Source organism: Nicotiana tabacum, chromosome 21, assembly GCF_000715075.1.
Source record: "Nicotiana tabacum cultivar K326 chromosome 21, ASM71507v2, whole genome shotgun sequence".
Lineage (NCBI taxonomy): Eukaryota > Viridiplantae > Streptophyta > Magnoliopsida > Solanales > Solanaceae > Nicotiana > Nicotiana tabacum.
The window spans coordinates 2,682,742-2,706,237 of NC_134100.1; the positions used below are offsets into that span (position 1 = coordinate 2,682,742).

The following is a 23,496-nucleotide window of genomic DNA, read 5'->3' on the forward strand; positions in this document are numbered from 1 at the left end:
TCATAAAATATTCGATTTATGTTATAATTTGTCTTATGTTTATCTTTTGATCCATAAAACCTTTGCACAGCTAATTCTATCTCATATTTGTCCCTTCTTATTTCTCACTCTCGTCCAGCTTGTTTCTGACATTTGCAAATGTGGAGCCACATAGACAAATAATTGACTTAAATTACCCCCAAACTATCAACTTAATTTATATATACCTTCTACTATAATTTCAAATATGCCCCCGAACATTTGAGAAGGTCCAAATATATCTTTGAATAATTAAAAAGGTCCAAAAATATCCTACATGGACTAATTTTTTGATCGTATAAAATCATTAGTGGGAGCTCCTACCAGCCGGAGGTTGAATAATTAAAAAGGTCCAAATATATCCTACACAAACTAATTTTCCGATGGTGTAAAATCGTTAGTGGGAGCTCCTACGAACCCGAAGTAAATGAAGTGCATATATAAGACAAATTTAAAACGTTAGAAATATATTTGAACATTTTCCTATAAAAATATAATAAACATTTGTTTACCTTCAAAAAACGGATATCAATTAAATTTATATGTGGTTTTAAGGATATGCATATTAATTCAATATAAATGATAAATTGTGTTAGATTAAACAGATAAAAGACGTAATAAATTGTCAAACCACTTAAGAGGAATTATTCCAGACTCAGTTACAACCTTTATGGAATGCATGCCTTTGATCTCGGATTCATAATATCGAAGCACTGATGAACAAAAGTAAAAACCTTGATTAATAGAGAAAATGAGAGTGTCACGACCCATAATTTCCACCTTCGGGACTGTGATGGCGCCTAATATTTAACTTGCTAGGAAAGCCAACGTTAGAGGATCTTTATGCTAATTTTAATCAATTTCAATAAGTAAAATCCATTAAGCCGAAATGAAACTAAAATTGAGTGCGGAATGACATAAAAAATAATAATATCTAATTACAACCCGAATCTGGAATCACAAGTTCACGAGCTTCTAGAGTTTCTACATATAGAGTTTGAAATAAGTACAACTGTCTCGAATGATAAAAAAAATAAAAAGGGGGAAGGTGGAAGGTGGAAGGGGACTTCAAGGTCTGTGGACGCCAGCAGATCTACCTCGAGTCTCCAAAAGTAGATCAGAGCTGATACGCCTCACAAGTAACTAGGACAATTACCAAAATATGCACAAGAAGTACAGAGTGTAGTATGAGTACAACCGATCCAATGTACTCCGTAAGTGTCGAGCCTAACCTCGACGAGATAGTGACGAGGCTATAACAGAATACCCATGTAAATAAACATGTGCATATAACAATATACATACAACATAACAACAATTAAAGGCTAAACATGTACTATTGGGAGGCGACATGCGAAAGGGGTACAAGATTGTCACGCCCCAACCTCGGGGAGCGCAACCGGCGCTTAACCGAGTGGACTCGATCGAGCAAGCTTGTTAGATACTTCCTACCCAACTCGCTTATGACCACAAAAAGGCGCGTTTCCATTAATTCAAATAGTAAACGGATCAAATATTTACAATATGACTAATTGATTTCGCTTTACTACATCATTGTTAAGTTTCCAAAACACACACATTTTGCAATCTAGTGAAACAAGAGTCTAAGTATAATATAATCCGGTGACCCTCCTAACACCCATATACAACCCACTTACTATCTATGGAACTCTAAATAGGTACAAAAGAGTACTACAAAAGTGCCAGCAACAAGGCCCCGGCTATACCTCAAATACAATACATATATGACAAAAGATGCATAACCCCAAAATGAGATGGGGTTCACCAAGGCAGCTGAGAAGATGTTGATGATGTACCACTAGCTGCGATCGGCATTGTCTGCTATGGAACCACCTACATCCATTTAAAGATGTAGCGCCCCCGATAAAAGGGACGTTAGTACTATCAAATAGTACTAGTATGTAAAGCTAAACACCAATCTTAATAGAATGAACAATGAAACAAAGAGGAAGCAGTCATGCTGTACAATAAGAGCTTCAAACAAATACGAAAACATCAAGTAAGGATCACATAGTTCTCAGTTCAATTTCCATCTTATTAGGTTGATAATCTTAGTGTCATGTGCCACAATCCACAATACCACTATGTTCCTACACGGAGTCCAATCTCGACCCGATCGGCTAGGTCATCTCATTTGAGACATCAACTATATCCACAATTTCAAAAAATCAATCCAGCACATTTACCACCATGTGTGCGACATGATATCTGATCACGGCCCGATCGTCTAGGTCATCTCACTTGAGACATCATCCTTTCAGTCGTTCATCTCAATTCACATTTCCTTCCCATCTTTCAATACTTTGCACGAGTGTCCTCATTTATTAAGTCGTTCTTGGCACTTGGCCGAATCTTACAATCCAAGTTTCTCTTTTTATAAATTCAAATAACATTATCATCAACATCAATAAGGCCTATCATATAAGGCATTGCATACATAAGGGAAATGCTTGGAAAGTCCTAATCACACGACGACTTTTCATATAAATAAGCATAGCAATCTTTATTCGATTCTTGACATGAATTCTTGACCTTTCTCTACACATATTCCATAGCAATCTTTAGTTAATGCATATGATTTCTAAAAATATTCAACTGATATTATCTCTTTGGCTAAAAAGTTCAAATTTATTCATAAAATATTCAATTTATCTTATACTTATCCTCTGTTTATCTTTCGATCCATAAAGCCTCTACACAGCTAATTTTATCTCATTTTTGCCCCTTCCTATCTCTAACTATTGTCGAGGTTGGTTCTGACATTTGCAAAGGTGGAGCCATGTAGACAAACAAAGGATTTAAATTAGCCCCAAACTATTAAATTAATTTATATATACCTTCTACTATAATGTGAAACATGCCCCCGAATAATTGTGAAGGCCAAAATATATCTTTGAATAATTAAAAAGGTCCAAATATATCCTACATGGATTAATTTTTTCGATGGTGTAAAATCGTTAGTGGGAGCTCCTATTGGCCGGAGGTAAACAAAGTGCATATATAAAACAAATTTAAAATGTTAGGAATATATTTGAATATTTTTTCATAAAATATAATAATCATTACAAAATCAGAAATCACAAAGAAAAATCTGCATTATTTGTTGCAGATGAAGGATTTACCCATTCAAAATTTCACATCCTATTGATAAAAATAATTAGCATCAAGGAAAAGAATATTAGTAAGTGGTTAAATGATATTAATTGGAAATATCTATTATTTTGTTTTTTCATTCTTTTTTATAATAAAAAAAAAAAAGAAATCCTTAGCAATCAATTCAAAGGAAGAAGATTAAGGGAATCTACAGTACTGGTTAGTTGGAAACTTTTCCTTACTTGTTGTTTCCCTCTAACTTTATGCAATTACACTTACCTACCCTCTATTTTTTAAAATATATTTACCTCCCCTTTCTTTTAAGTTTTTCTTTTTACTTTTTTTTTTGGTAGAAAATATCACCAATTCCATGCAATAATTGTTTCCTTCTAATATTTTTCCTTTGGCAACTGCTATTTTACTATTTTCTGTATAATAAATTAAAAATACATAAAAAGTAAAGGGTAAGTTTCATTAAATTTGTAACAAGGTAGAAAATAATATAAGATTAAAGTTCCTTTTTTTAATCATGTGGAACATACTAGAAGGATAAAAATTGGACACTCTTACTTTATTACTACCCTTTAATACTCCTTACAGATTTAAGTAAATAATATATCGAAGGTCTTTCTCCATTTTCAGCATAAAAAATAATCTATTTGTGGATTTTTTTTTAATATCAATATTCTTAATAATGTCATAATCACATATACTATCTTTCAAAAGTTGGGCATTTTAGTTAAATTAAGAAAGTAGAGGACATAAATGAATCTTATTAAATTACCGAGTAGGTCTTTGTAACTATCAAAACTTGGGATCTGAGGTTGCGCTATAAATTTGAAGGTTTCTTCTCGAGTCTGTACTAAAATTTGTATCTTGTCATATCTTGTTGCGTAATCATGGCAAGAATGACATCTCAAATGAAAAGTAAATCCGAGAAAAAAATTCTCAAAGATAAGCGTGCTGAGAAGATAGCACTTTCCAATAAGCAAAATCCTCTCAGTAAAAGAGCGATGGATCTTTCCACCTTATGTGGAATTGATATAGCAATTATAATTTTTTCAATTGCTGCTGAACCATTTTTCTTTGGTAATCCAAATATAGAATCGGTCGTCGAGCGATTTTCGCAAGCAAAACAACCATTTCACCGCATGTCAAGCCGTAAGACGACACATGAAAAGATGGAGGTGGGGAAGAAAATGACACAATGAAAAAGGAGAAAAGGAAGGCAATAAATGAGGAAGAAAAAGGAGAATCTACATTGGAAATTTTCGAGCCAACTACTTTGGTAAGACTTGAGAAACTGAAGCAAGAGATTGACCAACTTGAAAAAGATTTGGCTGAAAAAATTGATGAGTTACAATCAAAAATAGGTGTAAAAGATCCATAATTTGTACTCGAAATGAATGCAACAAAATGTTCAACCATATATAATAAATAAAATTTACTATATATATGTTTCTGTTTAATGACAATGTGGCATAAGAAACTAATTTATTATTGTTCATTGTTTATGTTTTGTTTCCTTCAATATATATGGCTTTCCTATATGCTTTTTATTTTCATATGCACACAAAAGGATAGTTTTGCGCTCAATTCGGAAGCTAGCACCACAAAATCTATATACTTAACACTTTTTGGATATTGAGTTGAGGTGAGAAAGTCCAAAATTGGTAAAACGTTTGTAAAGTACTGTTGTGTTTGGAAATTTTAGCTTAAAAATAACGTGATTCATGTACCTAATTTTTTATTTTATTTTATTTGGTATGGTATTGATATGAATTGAGATTAAATAAAAAAAAGAAGATTCATATAGCCGATCCCAATTTGTTTGAGAATGATGCATAATTATTGTTGTTATTAGTGATAGTAGTAATAATTAATTTGCTATCACATATTATAATTCCTACGATTCATTAATACAACTTAAATCCTAAAAAAGTAGAACAAAATTTTGATAAATTAATGAAAAAAGTGAAGAGTCCAAATGAATACATTTAGAAAATTCTGAGCTTTTGTAAGAAAGAAAGGTTTTTGTTATGGGTACAGGAAAATAAAATATAGACCCTCTTTTATTTACAAAATTTTATAGGAAACTTATTTTGTCTATGGAAACTGTAATATTATTCTCGTTTTTGTCAAAAGCTTTTTGAAACATGTTTTGGTGTCTATTTTATCTTGACATGTTTTAATAATGCTTGTAATAATTACACCAAATAAGTTACAAAATTAATCTGGTTATATATTAAAAGAATTAAATTGTATATTTTGAATCTATGAATGGGCATATGACAAAACTTTTTTATTCCATATCATAAATGTATATAATGCATATGATTTCTCAATATTTTAATTTGATATTATCTCTTTGGCTAAAAAAATCAAATTTATTCATAAAATATTCGATTTATCTTATAATTTGTCTTATGTTTATCTTTTGATCCATAAAACCTTTGCACCACTAATTCCACCTCATATTTGTCCCTTCCTATTTCTCACTGTTGTCCAACTTGGTTCTGACATTTGCAAATGTGGAGCCATATAGACAAATAACTGATTTGAATTACCCCCAAACTATCAACTTAATTTATATATACCTTCTACTATAATTTCAAATATGCCCCCGAACAATTGAGTAGGTCCAAATATATGTTTGAATAATTAGAAAGGTCCAAATATAACCTACATGGATTAATATTTTTGATGGTGTAAAATCTTTAGTGGGAGCTCCTACAACTTACAAGCCTGAGGTAAACGAAGTGCATATATACAGAAAATTTAAAACATTTGGAATATATTTGAACCTTTTTTAATAAAATATAATAAATATTACATAGTCAGAAATCAAAAAGAAAAATCTGCATTATTTATTGCAGATGAAGAATTTGCCCATTCAAAATTTCACATCCTATTGATAAAAATAATTAGCATCAAGGAAAAGAATATTAGTAAGTGGTTAAATGACATTAATTGAAAATATCTATTATTTTGATTTTTCATTATTTATAAAATAAAATTAAGGAAATGCTTAGCAATCAATTCAAAGGAAGAAGATTAAGGTAATCTAAGTACTGGTTAGTTGCAAACTTTTCCTTACTTCTTGTTTTCCTCTAACTTTATGCAATTACACTTACCTACCCTCTATTTTTGCAAATGTACTGACCTCCCATTTCTTTTAAGTTTTTCGTTTTCCTTTTTTTTCTTTGGTTTTAAATATCACCAATTCCATGCAATTAAATATCACCAATTCCATGCAACAATTCTTTCTTTCTAATTTTTTTCATTGGTAGCTGCTATTTTACTATTACTCTTTATAATAAATAAAAAATACATAAAAATAAAGGGTAAGTTTCATTAAATTTGTAACAAAGTAGAAAATAAATAAGATTAAAGTTCTTTTTTTAATCATTTGGAACATACTAGAGGGATAAAAATTGGACACTCTTACTTTGTTTCTACCCTTTAATACTTCTTACAGATTTGAGTAAATAATATATTGAACGTCTTTCTCCATTTTCGGCATGAAAAATAATCTCTTTGTGGAATTATTTTTTGTTTTTTTGTTTTTTAATATCAATATTCTTAAATAATGTCATAATCACACATACCATCTTCCAAAAGTAAGGCATTTTAGTTAAATTAATAAAGTAGAGAGGAGAAATGAATCTTATTAAATTACCGGGTAGGTCTTTGTCACTAAAAAAACTTGGAACTTGAGGTTGCGCTATAAATTTGAAGGTTTCTCCTCGAGTCTGTACTGAAACTTGTATCTTGTCATATCCTGTTGCGTAATCATGGCAAGAATGACATCTCAAATGAAAAGCAAATCCGAGAAAACATTTCTCAAAGATAAGCGTGATGAGAAGGTAGCGCTTTCCAATAAGCAAAAAGCTCTTAGTAAAAGAGCGATGGATCTTTCCACCTTATGTGGAATTGATATAGCAATTATAATTTTTTCAATTACTGCCGAACCATTTCTCTTTGGTAATCCGAATGTAGAATCGGTGGTCGAGCGATTTTCGCAAGCAAAACAACCATTTTACCTCATGTCAAGCCGTAAGACGACACATGAAAATACTAGAGATGGTGAAGAAAATAATACAATGAAAAAGAAGAAAAAGAAGGCAATAAATGAGGAGGAAAAGGGAGCTACATTGGAAATTTTCGAGCCAACTAATTTGGAAAGACTTGAGAACCTTAAGCAAGAAATTGATGAACTTGAAAAAAATTTGACTGAGAAAATTGATGAGTTACAATCAGAGATAGTTGTAAAAGATCCAAAATATGTACTCGAAATGAATGCAACAAAATGTTCAGCCATGCCATCTAAATGGTTGAATCTTTAAATAGAAATTTCGATATAATAAATCTAAATAAAATTTGCAATATATGTTTCTTTTTAATGATGAAGTGAAATAAGAAACGAGTTTATTATTGTTCATTGTTTACATTTTGTTTCTTTCAATATATATGGCTTTCCTATATGCTTCTTCTTTACACAATTTTCATATTCCCACACACAAAAGTATAAGGCCCCAAAAAATTTCGCTAAGCAATTTAAGGTTCTGTGGTACCTAGGTAGACTAACGAGTACGAAGGTTGTAGAAATTTCTCACTGCGAGCTTGCTCACCACGGCTCGGACTTTTTGGGTTGAAGAATGAACAAAATTGTTGATGAAAACTTTTGGCCTAAGAAGGCGATTTTGCGGTCGAGTTTGCGACCATAGATTCGTAATGCGGACCGCATATCAGTCGCAAAGTGAAGCAAAACGTTTGTTGAAATCTGAAGGTCATTTAAGAGGTCCATTATGCAAACACATATCCATTATGCGGACTGCATTTCAGTCGCAGAACTAGCACAGATGAATCTGGAGAGTGATTTTGCGATCACAGAACTGGTCTGCGAACCGCAGATCTGTCACAAACTGGTCCAGACCAATCTAGTTTTGGACATCAATTGTGCGATCCATTTTGCAGGCGACATAATTGTTCTGCGGTTACTTCTGCGATCGCAGTGTTGATTCCAGAGAGTCCATTTTCTGATTTTTATAACCCGATCCAACATCGATAAATAACCCTTGAAGCTCATTTGGAGAAAAATTCTGATAATTTTATAGAGAGGGGAGAGTGTTCAAGAGAGAAGAAGAAGCCCAAGTGTTTTGTTCATCAATATCTTGTCCAAGCTTTGAAATCCAATAAGAAAATCTCAAAAGATCTTCATTTAAGAGGTAAGGTTCCATACCCTAGTTTTCAATTTTGGATTTGGGTGGAAGATGGTTAATTGGGAGCGTGATTCTTGGGTGTAGGAGTATTATTTAAACATGCATGTACAAATAAGGTTTGTAGAAGGATTGTTAGTCTCAAATGGATAAAGATTGGGTTATGGAGCGAAGAAAATCTTGTGGAAGAGTCTTATAATCAAATTTGCACATCTAGTATCTGGTGAAATGCTCAAATGAGCTAAGACCATGAATATCATCCTAATTTGTGTTCAATTTTGTTATATCTCAAAAGTGATTGGGATTTCTAGGGTTCCGGAATTTTGTAGTAATTAAAGGAAAGCTCAAGCGAGGTATGTTGGCTAAATTTTCTCTCTTAGAATCGAATTCCATAATATTCCCGTAAGTTTCAAGTATGGTTGGCTCAAGTTTCTAATTCCTATATTCCGGGTTATCCCTTATAAGCTTGACTATTTTGAATGAGCCTTATGTCGAAAGATATTTGTTCAAAGTATGGATTGCGTATTAAAATGATATGGCTTTGAGTCGTGTTTCAAATGAAAGCTAGTATGCCAAATTGTGTGAGAAAAACTCAATATATTTAAGACTCTTAATTGCTCACATGTTTACCTAAAATCGTGATTGAAAATGTCTTGTCGTTGATAATCTATAAAGATGTTCGAAAATGAAATAAGTGAATTGGGGATAAAGGGTGTGGCTAACGTTCCGAGAGCTTAAGTTATAATTGCGGCTAGTGGTACTAATGAAAAGAGAAGATGTGAGAAGCATAACGAAATGAGTCTCGACTCAACTGTTTTAAAATGACTTCAAAAATAGAATTGCCTAAAAGATTTTGTACTCTATTCATACCCATAATTGGTTGTTGTAACTAATGTTTTGCTCTATAAATATATCCAACTTGATTCGAGTTCTTACATACTCAGGTGTTGAAATTATACATTGCCATTTTTGAAAGAGTATTTTAAGAATAATTGGTATATTGCTTGTTTATAATTTTGATGTGTTTTTCTATTGCTGGTCGGTGTGCCCCATTCTTTGGGAGGAAATCTGTTTTTGTTTAAAATTTTCATTACTAATGAATTTGTGATTTATGATTTTGAAATATTCTACATGTTGATGTCTGAAGGTGATCCTTGAAAATAGAAGAGGTGAAAGTGTGGAACATAAAATACGGCACCGTGCTATGAATAAAGAATCTTGTGAATAGCCAAAAGAGCTAAGGAAATATTCTTATTGTGATTGCGGTTGATGTCTCGTATGAGACGGCCTAGCCGATCAGGTCATGATCGGACGTCATGTCGCACACATGGTGGTGACTGTATTAGAAATTGTAATTGTTATTGTGAATTGTAATTGTTGTTGTGATTGTGGTTGATGTCTCATATGAGATGGCCTAGCCGATCGGGTCGTGATCGCACGCCAAGCCATTGGAAATTATAATCAGAATTGTAAACGGTGGCACATCGGTACTAATGATCTCCCAACCAAAAATATAGTTATTTTCGTATTTTAAAAATTATTATGTTTTAACTGGGCATTTGGATATTGTTGATTGTGACTTGTTGTTTCTATGTTTCTCCCTTTCTTATATTGACATTCTATTTTGAAACAGGATATTTAGTCATACATACTAGAGCTATTAAAAAGTACTAACGTCCCTTTTGCTGGGGGCGCTTCATCTTTAATGGATGCAGGTGGTTCCACAGCAGGCGGTATTGATAAGTGATAGTGGTACACTCTCTTTCCAACTGACTTGGTGAGCCCTATTTCATTTCGGGGTCATGTAAAAGTCAGCCTAATATCCCTCCCCTTTAGGAATAGTAGTCCTAAGTTCCTCCGGGACTAATAGGAGTGGGACGGGTAATAGCATGCAATAGTGGTCGAGACAAATCCACGCTTTAATATCTCGACAAGGAGCTAGGCAAGCCAACCTTAACCTACCCTCTCAACTAATTTTCAACAAGATAATAAAAACAATAAATTCAAGCGGAAGCCTTAATTTAATATTAAATGAACGAAAATGCGGAAAAATTAACATCATCCTCTACCCAAGATTTAGTGTCACAATACTCACGGACTACTATAAGATACTACAAATAAGAGTTTGAAAGAAAATACATAAGGAGTCTGCTTCGATACAATGAAAACAAACAGAAATAAAATAGATGAGACTCAGGGCCCACGCACGCCAGCGAACTACCTAGGAGTCTCTGGACTGAAGGCACGCTCCCAATCTACTGCTACTGCGGTCCGTAAGCTACTCCCGAATCTGTGCACAAAAAGGGCACAGAAGTGTAGCATCAGCACAACCGACCCCATGTGCTGGTAAGTGTCTGGCCTAACCCCGGCGAGGTAGTGACGAGGCTAGACCGGACCTACCTCAAATAACCTGTACAGATATATGTGCAACAACGGAAAGATATACAGAATTTAAACAGATAATAGGGAGGGGACATGCTGTGGGGTGTAACAGTTTAGATATAAGACCAACGAACAGAGAGATGGAAACTGAATAATTAGCATCTATGAAAGAGAGCAAGTGAATCAACAACTGCACGGCACCAACCTTCGTGCTTTTACTCTCAATTCTCACCAAAACTGTCAAATATAGTGCACGGCATCACCCTTCGTGCTTTTCCTCACATAACTCTCACATCAAGGCACGGAATGACCCTTCGTGCTCAAATAATTAGAGACATGGCACGGAAAGACCCTTCGTGCATAAATAATTAGAGACATGGCACGGAAAGACCCTTCGTGCATAATTATCAAAACATGGCACGGAAAGACCCTTCGTGCATAATCGCTCCTCCTCACCCAATCATCAATCATAACCAATCGGGGAAAGGGAATATACAACAAGATTAAACATCCCGGCAAGGGAGAACAAATCAACAATAGGTCCCGGCAAGGGAAAAATACCACACTTCCTTCTTTAGCTCATCTGCTTCTCAACTATCACTTCATAATTATATTAGCAAGTAATTAGCTCAACTGTTTCACATCTTTCGAATTTAAAAGCAACTACGACTCACGGTCATGCTAGACTCCGGTGCATAGATAACCGTCACCATGCCTATACACCGTACTCCACAGTTAACACGTAGCAAATAACATCCAAATCCTAATCCCTCAAGCCAAAGTTAGAACAAACACTTACCTCGAATGCTCCAAACTCAACTCACGCTTCTAGTATAGCTTTACCTGTTGATTCCACCACCAATCCGCTCGAATCTAGTCATAAGTTACTTAATCACATTAATAATTACTAAATGAATCATCCCCAATGCATGAAAATAGATTTTTCAAGGTTTTTCGCAAAAAGGTCAAAAATACTCCCTGACCCACATGGTCGAAACTCGAGGTTCGGACCAAAACCCGGTTACCCATTCCCCCATGAATCCAAATATATGATTGGTTTTTAAATCGGACCCCAAATTGAGGTCCAACTTCTCAATATGTAGAAAACCTAGATTCTACCCAAAACACCCAATTTTCCCCATGAAAATCTTTGATTTGAAGTTGAAATTATGTTAAAAGATGTTAAGGGATAAATAAATTAAGTTAGAAATCACATACCAATTGTTTTGGAGAAGAAACGTTGTTTGGAAAATCGCTTCTTAGGTTTTGGGTTTTTGAAAAGTGAAAAATGACTGAGATTTCCGAACTTGTATACCTTTCTGAGGACCTGGCGCGGACCGCACAAAAATGTGTTGCGGCCGCGCCGAGTGGGAGAAAAATTGGGGCTTCTCTGAACCCTTCCAGCGCGGACCACACTGTTTTGGTGCGCGGCCGCGCTGGTTGGCCTGAAACCCTAGCCCTCAGACTCAGCCACGCGGACCGCATAAAAATGCATCGCGGCCGCGCGGCTCCAGCGCAGACCGCGCGGAAATGATTGCGGCCGCGCTGGTGTCTGCAACACCTGAACCTGTATTTTCTTAAGTCCAAGACCTCCGGGGCCCCATTCAAAACTCACCCGAGCCCTCGGGGCTCCAAACCAAACATGCACACAACCTTTAAAACATCTTACGGACTTACTCGTGCGATCAAATCGCCAAAATAACATCATATACATAGGATCAAGCCTCACACACATGATTTTCTTTCAACTTTCATAAAAACTCAAATTCCCCATTTTAAGTCCGAAACACGTCATATGACGTCCGTTTTTAGCCAAACTTTATAGATAGTGCTTAACACATATTTAAGACTTGTACCGGGCGTCGGAACCAAAATACGAGCCCGATACCTATATTTTCTAACCCCTTTTCATTTCAAATTTTCATATCAAATTTCAGAAAAATAATTTCTTTCAAAAATTCATTTCTCGGGATTGGGACCTCGGAATTTAATTCCGGGCACACGCCCAAGTCCCATATTTCCTAAGGACCCTCCGGGACCGTCGAATCACAGGTCCGGGTCTGTTTACCCAAAATGTTGACCGAAGTCAACATTATGCATATTAATACCAAAATTCATCAAATGTTTCACATAATTCACATATTCTAACATAAAAACTTTCCGGCTACGTGCCCGAACTGTGCATGGCAATCGAGGCAACTAAAAACCAGGTTTTCAAGGCCTCGAAAGCGCAGAACAAGGAAGAACTACGGTGATGACCCTTCGGGTCGTCACATTCTCCACTTCTAAAACAACCGTTCGTCCTCGAACGGACAAAAGAAAGAAGTACCTGAGTCGGGAAATAAATGAGGGTAACGGCTCCGCATATCGGACTCGGACTCCCAGGTTGATGCCTCAAGAGGCTAACCTCTCCACTGAACATGCACCGAAGGAAAACTCTTCGACCTCAGCTGTCGAACCTGCCGGTCTAGAATAGCCACCGACTCCTCCTCATATGACAGATCCTTGTCCAATTGGACAGTGCTAAAATCTAACACGTGCAATGGATCTCCGCGATACTTCCGGAGTATAGACACATGAAACATGGGATGAACAGCTAACAAGCTAGGTGGCAAGGAAAGTCTATAAGCCACCTCTCCCACACGATCAAGAATCTCAAATGGACCGATGAACCTAGGGCTGAGCTTGCCCTTCTTCCCAAATCTCATCACGCCCTTCATAGGCGATACACGGAGCAATACCCACTCACCAACCATGAAGGCAACATCTCTGACCTTGCGGTCTGCGTAACTCTTCTGTCTGGACTGAGCTATACGAAGTCTATCCTGAATAATCCTGACCTTGTCCAAGGCTTCCTGAACCAGATCCGTACCCAATAATCGAGCTTCTCCAGGCTCAAACCATCCAACTGGTGACCGACATCGCCTACCATACAACACCTCATACGGAGCCATCTGAATACTGCACTGGTAGCTGTTGTTGTAGGCGAACTCTGCTAAAGGCAAAAACTGGTCCCACGAGCCTCCAAAATCAATAACACAAGCTCGGAGCATGTCCTCAAGAATCTGAATAGTCGTCTCTGACTGACCGTCCATCTGGGGATGAAATGTTGTACTCAACTCAACCTGGGTGCCCAACTCTCGCTGAACCGCTCTCCAGAAATGCGAGGTAAACTGCGTACCCCAATACGAAATGATAGATAGCGGCACCCCATGAAGGCGAACAATCTCTCTGATATAAATCTCGGCTAACCTTTCGGATGAATAGGTGGCTGCAACAGGAACAAAATGCGCTGACTTGGTTAGCCTATCAACAATGACCCAAACTGCATCAAACTTTTTCCGAGTCATCGGAAGTCCAGTAACGAAATCCATCGTAATCCTCTCCCACTTCCACTCGGGAAGTGCAATCCTCTAAGATAGACCACTAGGTCTTTGATGCTCATACTTAACCTGCTGACAATTCAAACACCGAGCCACATGCTCAACGATGTCTTTCTTCATCTTACGCCACCAATAGTGCTGCCTCAGATCCTGATACATCTTCGCGGCGCCCGGGTGAATAGAATACTGAGAACTGTGGGCCTTCGCTAAGATCAACTCTCGAATCCCATCATCATTGGGCACAAAAACTCGCCCCTGCAATCTCAATACACCATCATCATCTAAGGTTACTTTCTTGGCACCTCCACGCTGCACCGTGTCTCTCAAGACACAAAAATGGGGATCCTCAAACTGCCGCTCGCGGATACACTCTAATAGTGAGGAACGAGCAACCGTGCAAGCTAACACTCTACTAGGCTCAGAAATATCCAACCTCATAAGACGATTGGCCAAGGCCTGAACATCCAAAGCAAGCGATCTCTGGCTGACTGGAATATAAGCAAGACTACCCATGCTGGCGGACTTCCTGCTCAATGCATCGACTACCACATTGGCCTTCCCCGGGTGGTATAAGATAGTAACATCGTAATCCTTTAGCAACTCTAACCACCTCCTCTGCCTCAAATTCAACTCTTTCTGCTTGAACAGATACTGAAGACTCTTGTGATCAGTGTAAACCTCACACGTCACACCATACAGATAGTGCCTCCAAATCTTCAATGCGTGAACAATGGCTACCAACTCCAAATCATGCACTGGATAGTTCTTCTCATGAACCTTCAACTACCTCGAAGCATAGGCAATGACTTTGCCTTCCTGCATCAACACTGCACAAAGCCCAATACGAGACGCATCACAATAGACCGTATAGGGCCCTGGACCTATGGCCAAAACCAACACCGGTGCCATGGTCAGAGCTGCCTTAAGCCTCTGAAAGCTCGCCTCACACTCATCTGACCACCTGAACTAGGCACCCTTCTGGGTCAATCTGGTCATAGGGGCTGCAATGGATGAAAACCCCTCCACGAACCGACGGTAGTAACCTGCCAACCCCATGAAACTCCTAATCTCCGTAGCTGAAGCTGGTCGAGGCCAGTTCTTGATTGCCTCTATCTTCTTCGGGTCTACCTGAATACCTGCTACTGATACGACATGACCCAAGAATGCGACCGAACTCAACCAGAACTCACACTTTGAGAACTTAGCATACAACTGACTATCCTTCAGGGTCTGAAGAACCACTCTGAGGTGCTGCTCATGCTCCTCCTGACTGCGGGAGTATATAAGAATATCGTCAATGAAGACTATCACGAACAAGTCCAAATAAGGTCTGAACACTCGGTTCATCAACTCCATGAACGTTGCTGGGGCATTAGTCAATCCAAATGACATGACCAAAAACTCATAGTGCCCATACCGAGTGCGAAATGCTGTCTTAGGGACATCAGACGCCCTAATCTTCAGCTGGTGGTAGCCGGATCTCAAATCTATCTTTGAAAACACCCTCGCACCTTGAAGCTGGTCGAACAAATCGTCAATCCGCAGCAGTGGATACTTGTTCTTTATCGTCACCTTGTTCAACTGCCGGTAATCAATGCACATCCTCATCGACCCATCCTTTTTCTTCACGAACAATACTAGTGCACCCCAAGGTGATACACTGGGTCTAATGAAACCCTTATCAAGCAAGTCCTGAAGCTGATCTTTCAACTCTTTCAACTCTGGCGGGGCCATGCGATATGGCAGAATGGAAATAGGCTGAGTGCCCGAAGCCAGATCAATACAGAAATCAATATCCCTTCGGGCGGCATACCTGGCAGGTCTGAAGGGAAAACCTCGGGGAACTCCCGAACAATAGGAACAAAGTCAATTGATGGAACCTCTGCGCTAGAGTCGCAAACATACGCTAGATATGCTAGACACCCCTTCTCGACCATACGTCGAGCCTTGACATACGAAATAACACTACGGGTGGCATGGCCTGGGGTCCCTCTCCACTCAAGTTGGGGCAATCTGGCAAGGCCAAGGTCACGGTCTTGGCGTGACAATCCAGAATAGCATGATACGGGGACAACCAGTCCATCCCCAATATAGCGTCAAAGTCCACCATATCTAAAAGCAATAAGTCGACACGGGTCTCAAGACCGTCAAATACCACCACACATGAACGATGCACTCGGTCGACCACTATAGATTCACCAACCGGTGTGGACACATATACATGAATACCCAAAGCCTTACTAGGCACGATCAAATAGGGTGCAAAATAGGACGACACATAAGAATACGTAGATCCCGGGTCAAAATAACACAGAAGCACCCCTACTACAGACCAGAATAGTACCTGTAATCACAGCATCTGATGACTCGGCCTCTGGCCTGGCCGGCAAAGCATAACAACGGGGCTGACCCCGACCTCCCTAAACTATATCTCTGGGGCGATCGGCTGCTGGCTGACCCCTACCTCTGGCGGTCCGAGCTCCACTTCAACGGTCTCTCCCTCCACCCCTATGATCCCTACCCCCGCCTCTAGCTGGCTGGGCAGCCTGTGGATCACCTACTACCTGAATCGTAGGGCGAGGACCCTGCTGCTGAGAACTACTCGAGGCTCGGGGGCAAAACTTGACAATGTGACTCGGGTCACCACAACCATAACATGCCTTCGGCTGCTGGGACTACTGGCCCTGTCGACCTGTATGTCCTCCCCTGAAGCTCTGAAGTGGCGGTGCACTGATGGGGGCTGATGGTGCGCTGAAGGTTTGCTGACCCAAATAATACTGCTGAGGACCACCACCGCCTGGAGTACCATGAGAAACCTGAAGTGCCAATTGGAAGGGCCTCTGAGAGTGGCCTCTGTCATATGAATCCCTACATCCAGACGAGGTACCACTAAATCTACCGGAATAACGGGGCCTCTTATCAGACCCATGACCACCTCCTTGAGCAAGTGCTATCTTTATCCGGCGGGCACCATCTGCCGCCTCCTGAAATGAAATCTCACCACCAGCACTCAGGGCCATCTAAACACGGATCGGCTGGGCCAACCCATCAACAAACCTTTGCACCCTCTCTCTCTCTCTTTCGGTGGGGAGTATCACAATGGCATGACGAGCGAGACCAATGAACCGGGTCTCATACTGGGTGGCCGTCATAGGACCCTACTGGAGACGCTCAAACTGCCTGCGAAGAGCATCTCGCTGAGTAACTGGAAGGAACATCCCCAAAAATAACTCTGAAAACTGATCCCAGGTCAATGATGGCGACCCTGCTGGCCTGGCTAAACAGAAATCCCTCAACCAAGTCTTGGCGGATCATGCCAGGCGATAAGTGGCGAAGTTGACCCCATTGGTCTCTACAATGCCCATAGTCTGTAGAACCTCATGACAGCTGAATATGAAATCCTGAGCATCCTCTCAGGGAGTGCCACTATATGTAGTAGTGAAGAGCTTGGTGAAACGATCAAGCCTCCACAAAGCATCCGCGGACATAGCCGCACTATCACTGGACTAAGCCGCAATACCTGGCTAGGATGCCACAGCTGGCTGAACTGCTGGAACCTGAGCCTGAGGAGCTACCGGCTCTAGAGTACGAGTATCAGGAGTCTGAACTCCTCCCCCAGCCTGAGATGTGGATGGAGCTACGGGAAGCAAACCCGCTCTAGAAATGCCCTCCATAAAGCCTACCAGTCGGACCAAAGCATCCCGAAGCACTGGAGTGGCTATGAAACCCTCTGGGACCTGAGCTGGGCCCACCGGAGCTACTAGAGCTGGAACCCCTTCGTCGTAGTCAATATGAGGCTCCACGTTTGGGACTGCCGCTCAGGGCTGAGCTCTGCCCCGGCCTCGGCCTCTGGCACGGCCTCGCCCTCTGCCCCTAATAGGAGCTGCTGCTGGGGGCTCGGGATGCTGCGCGGTAGAAAAGGAAGCACATGTTCTCGCCATCTGCGAAAGAACAGAGTGGAAAGACAATCAGTACTTGAGAAACAGAATCGCACGACATGAATGAACAAGGTGAAGTCTTCCTAACTCAGTAGCCTCTGCGGGATAAATACAGACGTCTCCGTACTGATCCCTCAGACTATACTGAGCTTGTCCGTGAGTTGTGAGACCTAAGTAACCTAGTGCTCTGATACCAACTTGTCACGACCCGAATTCCCCACCGCCGGGAGTCGTGATGGCGCCTACTGTCGTAGCTAGGCAAGCCAACCTTAACCTACCCTCTCAACTAATTTTCAACTAGATAATAATAAAAACAATAAATTCAAGCGGAAGCCTTAATTTAATATTAAATGAACGAAAGTGCGGAAAAATTAACATCATCCTCTACCCAAGATTTAGTGTCACAATACTCACGGACTACTATAAGATACTACAAATAAGAGTTTGAAAGAAAATACATAAGGAGTCTGCTTCGATACAATGAAAACAAACAGAAATAAAATAGATGAGACTCAGGGCCCACACACGCCAGTGAACTACCTAGGAGTCTCTGGAATGAAGGCATGCTCCCAATCTACTGCTACTGCGGTCCGTAAGCTACTCCCGAATCTGTGCACAAAAAGGGCACAGAAGTGTAGCATCAGTACAACTGACCCCATGTGCTGGTAAGTGCCTAGCCTAACCCCGGCGAGGTAGTGACGAGGCTAGAACGAACCTACCTCAAATAACCTGTACAAATATATGTGCAACAACGGAAAGATATACAGAATTTAAACAGATAATAGGGAGGGTACATGCTGTGGGGTATAACAGTTTAGATATAAGACCAACGAACAGAGATATTGAAACTGAATAATTAGCATCTATGAAAGAGAGAAAGTGAATCGACAACTGCACGGCACCAACCTTCGTGCTTTTACTCTCAATTCTCACCAAAACTGTCAAATATAGTGCACGACATCCCCCTTCGTGCTTTTCCTCACATAACTCTCACATCAAGGCACATAATGACCCTTTATGCTCAAATAATTAGAGACATGGCACAGAAAGACCCTTCGTGCATAAATAATTAGAGACATGGCACGAAAAGACCCTTCGTGCATAATTATCAAAACATGGCATGAAAAGACCCTTCGTGCATAATCGCTCTTCCTCACCCAATCATCAGTCACAACCAATCGGGGAAAGGGAATATAGAACAAGATTAAACATCCTGGCAAGGGAGAACAAATCAACAATAGGTCCTGGCAAGGGAAAAATACCACACTTCCTTCTTTAACTCATCTGCTTCTCAACTATCACTTCATAATTATATTAGCAAGTAATTAGCTCAACTGTTTCACATCTTTCGAATTTAAAAGCAACTACGACTCACGGTCATGCTAGACTCTGGTGCATAGATAACCGTCACCATGCCTATACACTGTACTCCACAGTTAACACTTAGCAAATAACATCCAAATCCTAATCCCTCAAGCCAAAGTTAGAACAAACACTTACCTCGAATGCTCCAAACTCAACTCACGCTTCTAGTATAGCTTTACCTGTTGATTCCACCACCAATCCGCTCGAATCTAGTCATAAGTTACTTAATCACATTAATAATTACTAAATGAATCATCCCCAATGCATGAAAATAGATTTTTCAAGGTTTTTCCCAAAAAGGTCAAAAATACACACGGACCCACGTGGTCGAAACTCGAGGTTCGGACCAAAACCCGGTTACCGTTCCCCCATGAATCCAAATAAATGATTTATTTTAAATCGGACCCCAAATTGAGGTCCAACTTCTCAATTTGTAGAAAACATAGGTTCTACCCAAAACACCCAATTTTCCCCATGAAAATCTTTGATTTGAAGTTGAAATTATATTAAAAGATGTTAAAGGATATAGAAATTAAGTTAGAAATCACTTACCAATCGTTTTGGAGAAGAAAAGTTTTTTGGAAAATCGCCTCTTAGGTTTTGGGTTTTTGAAAAGTGAAAAATGACTGAGATTTCCGAACTTGTATACCTTTCTGAGGACCTGGCGCGGACCGCACAAAAATGTGTTGCGGCCGCGCCGAGTGGGAGAAAAATTGGGGCTTCTCTGAACCCTTCCAGCATGGACCGCACTGTTTTGGTGTGCAATCGCGCTGGTTGGCCTGAAACCCTAGCCCTTAGACTTAGCCACGCGGACCGCACAAAAATGCATCGCGGCCGCGCGGCTCCAGCGCGGACCGCGCGGAAATGACCGCGGCCGTGCTGGTGTCTGCAACACCTGAACCTGTATTTTCTTAAGTCCAAGACCTCCCGGTCCCCATTCAAAAGTCACCCAAGCCCTCGGGGATCCAAACCAAACATGCACACAACCTTAAAAACATCTTACTGACTTACTCGTGCGATCAAATCGCCAAAATAACATCATATACATAGGATCAAGCCTCACACACATGATTTTCTTTCAATTTTCATAAAAACTCAAATTCCCATTTAAGTCCGAAACACGTCATATGACGTCCGTTTTTAGCCAAACTTTACAGATAGTGCTTAACACATATTTAAGACTTGTACCGGGCGTCGAAACCAAAATACGAGCCCGATACCTATATTTTCTAACCCCTTTTCATTTCAAATTTTCATATCAAATTTCAGAAAAACAATTTCTTTCAAAAATTCATTTCTCGGGCTTGGGACCTCGGAATTTAATTCTGGGCACACGCCCAAGTCCCATATTTTCTACGGACCCTCCGGGACCGTCGAATCACAGGTCCGGGTTCGTTTACCCAAAATGTTGACCGAAGTCAATATTATGCATATTAATACCAAAATTCATCAAATGTTTCACATAATTCACATATTCTAACATAAAAACTTTCCGGCTACGAACTGCGCACGACAATCAAGGCAACTAAAAGCGAGGTTTTCATGGCCTCGAAAGCGCGTACCAATGAAGAACTACGGTGATGACCCTTCGGGTCATCACAATTGGTGCGCTAATAACACGTGTATCCCCTCTTCTGATGAGTGTCATACCGGGTATCGCATTGACGTGATCCATATTATAAATAAACCTAGGACCACCCTCCTTTTATATTGTCAAGTATTTGTAGAATTGTAACTTCTTTTTCAAAATCAGCCTTTTAATAATTATTTTTTCTTTTCAAACTCTTCTGTGCTAAATTGCACAAATTCACTAAAAACTGTCTGGCCGGGAACCACACTAGTGGATCCCGACAGGTGCCTAACACCTTCCCCTTGGGATAATTTCAAGCCCTTACCCTATCTCTGGTTATCAAACAAACTTAGAAGTGAACCTTATAGGTGTCCTAATGCACCTTAAATCATTAGGTGGCGACTCTTAAAATGCAAAACCCAGTTTCCAAAAGGAATGAGTTGTCTTATACCCATAGTGTCATAAACCCGATCTTCTGATGCGAAGAGGAAAAAAGGGGGCGCGATAGCATGACGACTCTGCTGGGGATCTTTAGGCTTTTACCATTTCAGATTGTTCTTGTGAATTCGTACCTCCATGTGTGCAATTATTTGTTTAATTTCTTTAACCATTTAATTTCTTCTTCAAAAGCAAAATTGACTTATCTTCTTCGTTTCTTTCCTTTATTACTGCATTAAATTATAAAACTACTGTATTTATTGCTTTCTTAATGTGCAAATACTTGCCAACATGCTTTAATTTATTGCATAATCATGCTCAACATCATACTCCACTCGTGCCAAATAAATACCATAGCAACGCTTATAATGAGTGGTTGCGCTCTTCCTATATCATTAACCCCCTAAATTCGGAAAGACATATTTGCGGTAAAACTAGTTGATCAGCGGTGCAGTCGACGGTTCCGTGCCTTCTCCCTTGAGTTGTACGCTCAAGGGTACCGGTCTAAAACCCCATGGAAACCTTACTCTGTTCGAATTATGCATGCATCATGGTCAAACCTAGCCGGGTCAGTTATGTTGTCCACATAATGATCCTTTAAGATAGCGTTGTCCAAAGTCTACTGGGTTTCCCTAACATCCAAACGGACACCATTACGTTCTGTGCATTTATTTGGAAAACTAAATGCTTTATGCTAATTGTTGATATTAAATAGTCGAGTCTGGTGGGGGTAAGGGCCTAACCTTATTTGTCTTGCAGAAATATGAGGCACGAAGTCCCTAGATTCGGCATGGTCACCAACAACCACCCAAGACTGCTAAGCTGGTAGAAAGATCTTCACTCTAGTGGTCAAACTCTTGTCCGAAAATATTTGGGAAATCTACCTTCCCTCCTGAAATCCAACCCAATAACAAGATCATAGAAGCTACCACACTGTTTTGGGATTGTGAAAGGGCTATGTTCCACTTTGGGGACATTGAAATGACACCATTGGTAGAGGAAATAAGAGGATTGGCCGGTCTAGTATGGGAAACTCCGGGTCTGCTGATGCCTGAGAACCGTAAAGGTAGGGGTTTCCTCAAAATGATGGGTTTAAAGAAGAATCCGGAATTGACATGTCTAAAGGAATCTTACATCCCTTTTGACTATTTGTATGAAAGGTACGGTCATAGCAAATCCGACCATACCTAGCCTGACACATTTGCCATCACATCATTAGGGCACATCCATCGAAGGGTCTTCACATTCATGTTTTATTTCTTGGGGCTGATCGTGTTTACGATGAAGAAATCAAGAATCCACACCAGGCTGACTATGGTAACTAAAACCCTAATGGAAGGTATCAGTGGGCAGCCATTCGGCATCGTTCCCATGATCATTGCCGACATATATCGAGCCTTGGAGAAGTGTCAACGATGAGCAAAACAATTCGAAGGCTGCAATTTATTACTTCAACTCTGAACACCTCCAAAGGGGTGAATACCAACAAGAGATTCAGCAAAGGGACTGGGATGATCATACCGCTTTCCATCATCCAAAGCGAATGAATTACGTCCCCAATATGTTCGCTCAGCCTGAGGATGCCAAGGGATGGTTGGAGCTATTTGATAATCTGACTGAAGAACAAGTTCAATGGATGTTCGAGTGGTTTCCAACCGAGGAGTTCATCGTCGGATCCATAGATGCACCTTTCCTGATATTGATTGGTCTGAGAGGAACCTATCCTTACGTCCCTCTCCGAGTTATGAGACAAGCTGGTAGGAAGCAGTTTATACCCAGGGTCGACAAGATGAGTCATTTTTGGGCTGACTTACAGAATGATGACAACCCTTACAAGTGCCAAGCTCAGGATATATGGCACTGCAAGATCATAATGGGGAGAGATACGATCGAGCCAGACAGGTATCATGCTGGTTGCGCTCCTTTCTACTCAGGTTGGTTGGAAGACAATCATGATGGTCTGGGACAGCTAGGGTTTTCTCGAGGTCATAGGATCATAGATGAAAGGGCCGAGGCACTGGTCAAATACAACCAACTGCGCAAAAGAATCCGGGAATATGAAAGCGAAC

At 39.9% G+C, this 23,496-nt stretch overlaps 1 protein-coding gene across 1 annotated transcript; it reads left to right on the forward strand.

The window, feature by feature from the left end:
* The first annotated feature begins 6,926 nt into the window (after positions 1 to 6,926).
* LOC107826866 (uncharacterized) lies at positions 6,927 to 7,478 on the forward strand. Its single transcript, XM_016653896.2, has one exon. It carries the CDS (start codon positions 6,927 to 6,929, stop codon positions 7,476 to 7,478), a length of 552 nt encoding a protein of 183 aa, XP_016509382.1.
* The last annotated feature ends 16,018 nt before the right edge of the window (positions 7,479 to 23,496 follow it).

Excerpts from the sequence above, each read along its gene's own strand:
- LOC107826866 (XM_016653896.2), top strand. The coding sequence starts at position 6,927 with ATGGCAAGAATGACATCTCAAATGAAAAGCAAATCCGAGAAAACATTT.